Source organism: Bison bison, unplaced genomic scaffold (genome assembly GCF_000754665.1).
Source record: "Bison bison bison isolate TAMUID 2011002044 unplaced genomic scaffold, Bison_UMD1.0 scf7180017864200, whole genome shotgun sequence".
Classification (NCBI taxonomy): Eukaryota; Metazoa; Chordata; class Mammalia; order Artiodactyla; family Bovidae; genus Bison; species Bison bison.
In genome coordinates this window covers 6802059-6803732 of record NW_011494772.1, presented here as the reverse complement: position 1 = coordinate 6803732, position 1674 = coordinate 6802059, and the positions used below count along the sequence as shown (strand labels likewise).

The following is a 1674-nucleotide window of genomic DNA, read 5'->3' as shown; positions in this document are numbered from 1 at the left end:
TCTCCCCAGGCCTCAGAAGATCTGGATGGGAAAGGGGGAAGCAGCTTCCTGGAGACCTTAAAGACGGAGCGGATGAGTCCAGACCTCTTGACACTGGGGACTGCACCACCTTCATCAATTCCAGTCCCTAGCAGTGCCTACGGGGGTCCTGACTTTTCTAGTACCTACTTTTCTCCCACTGGGAGCCCCCTCAATCCAGCACCTTATTCCTCCCCAAAGCTTCGTGGAACTCTGCCCCTAACCCCCTGCGGTGAGGTTCTCAAAAAGGGACTGGGAGGTTGAGGTTGGTGGGGGTGACCAAAGGGAGAGCTGGTCTGAGACTAACTCCTTCTTCCCCTCTGTCTACTCCACCAGAGGCCAGAGAATGCGTGAACTGTGGAGCAACGGCGACACCATTGTGGCGGCGGGACAGGACAGGCCACTACCTGTGCAATGCCTGTGGCCTCTATCACAAGATGAATGGGCAGAACAGGCCCCTCATCCGGCCCAAGAAGCGCCTGGTAACACCAAGCCCTCCCATCCCTGCTGTTCTCAACCTTCACAGAAATCCCAGTCCTGATGATCTATAAGAACCCACACGTTCCGCTCCTTCCCCATCCACCCAGGAAACCAGCTGTGTACAGTATCTCTTATCCTTGACCAAACAACATAGGTGCCAGCAGGAATTCTATTCTCTCCCTGCACTTTTCTTCCTTTGTGTCACACTGGGATCACCTTGGGGCACTTTGAAGCACTAGGGATTGATTGAGACCCTCCTCAGATGTGTTGGTTGAACTGGCTGGAATGTGGGGGAATCATGATTACTTCTAATTCCCATAATGATTTCAGTGGATGGCCAAAGTTACATGCAAATTGTGTAGTGCCCTATAAAACACCCCAAATGCCTATCCTGGCAGGGAGGCCCTGTCCTCACCCACACAGAAACCCTAGCCCTCGTCCTGAAGCAAACCCTGCCCTCAACCTGACCCTCACCTCTTTGGTCCTCCACCCAGCAGCGTGTCCATACTTACTTGCTCTCTCCCCTAGATTGTCAGCAAAAGGGCAGGGACCCAGTGTACCAACTGCCAGACAACCACCACGACACTGTGGCGGAGAAACGCCAGCGGGGACCCTGTGTGCAACGCCTGCGGCCTCTACTACAAACTACACCAGGTGACCCGGGGCTCGTGGAGCCTCCCTCCTCTCCTTCCTCCCATTTCCCTTCCTTCCCCTCCACCCTTCCCCCTTCCTTTATCCACTAGCTATTTTCTTCCTTCCTTCTCCTTCACCCTTCCTCCACCCCCCCATTCCCTCTCACCCCTCCACCCTCTCTCCTGATTCCCACCTGTCACCTCCTCCCTAGGCCATCAGCTAATTTCCACTCCCCTGCCCTGCCCTAGACCAGGGGCAGCTCCCATCAACCTGAGAGGCTTTCCCAAACGCACAGCCTGAAAACTTCAGGATTCTTGTCATATCAGGGGCACATTCCCTAATCCTTGAATAAGTTCTCTATTCTTAAAAGTGGGGTGAATTGGTCATCCCTGGAGGAGTCATAGAGCAAGATGTGGAGCTGGGAAACAGCCATGGCCTCCCTCTTGGCAGGTGAACCGACCACTGACCATGAGGAAGGATGGTATCCAGACTCGAAACCGCAAGGCATCTGGGAAAGGGAAAAAGAAACGGGGATCCAGCCTA

The 1674-nt window shown here is 54.3% G+C and overlaps 1 protein-coding gene across 1 annotated transcript in view; it reads left to right on the top strand.

Annotated features, from left to right (window-relative positions):
- Positions 1–1674, top strand: part of GATA1 (GATA binding protein 1 (globin transcription factor 1)) — a 3622-nt gene that overhangs the window by 1454 nt on the left and 494 nt on the right. Inside the window, exons 2-5 of the mRNA XM_010844350.1 lie at positions 3–250; positions 355–500; positions 1027–1152; positions 1582–1673. Coding sequence (XP_010842652.1) covers positions 3–250; positions 355–500; positions 1027–1152; positions 1582–1673 — 612 coding nt within the window. The remainder of the gene's footprint in view (positions 1–2; positions 251–354; positions 501–1026; positions 1153–1581; position 1674) is intronic.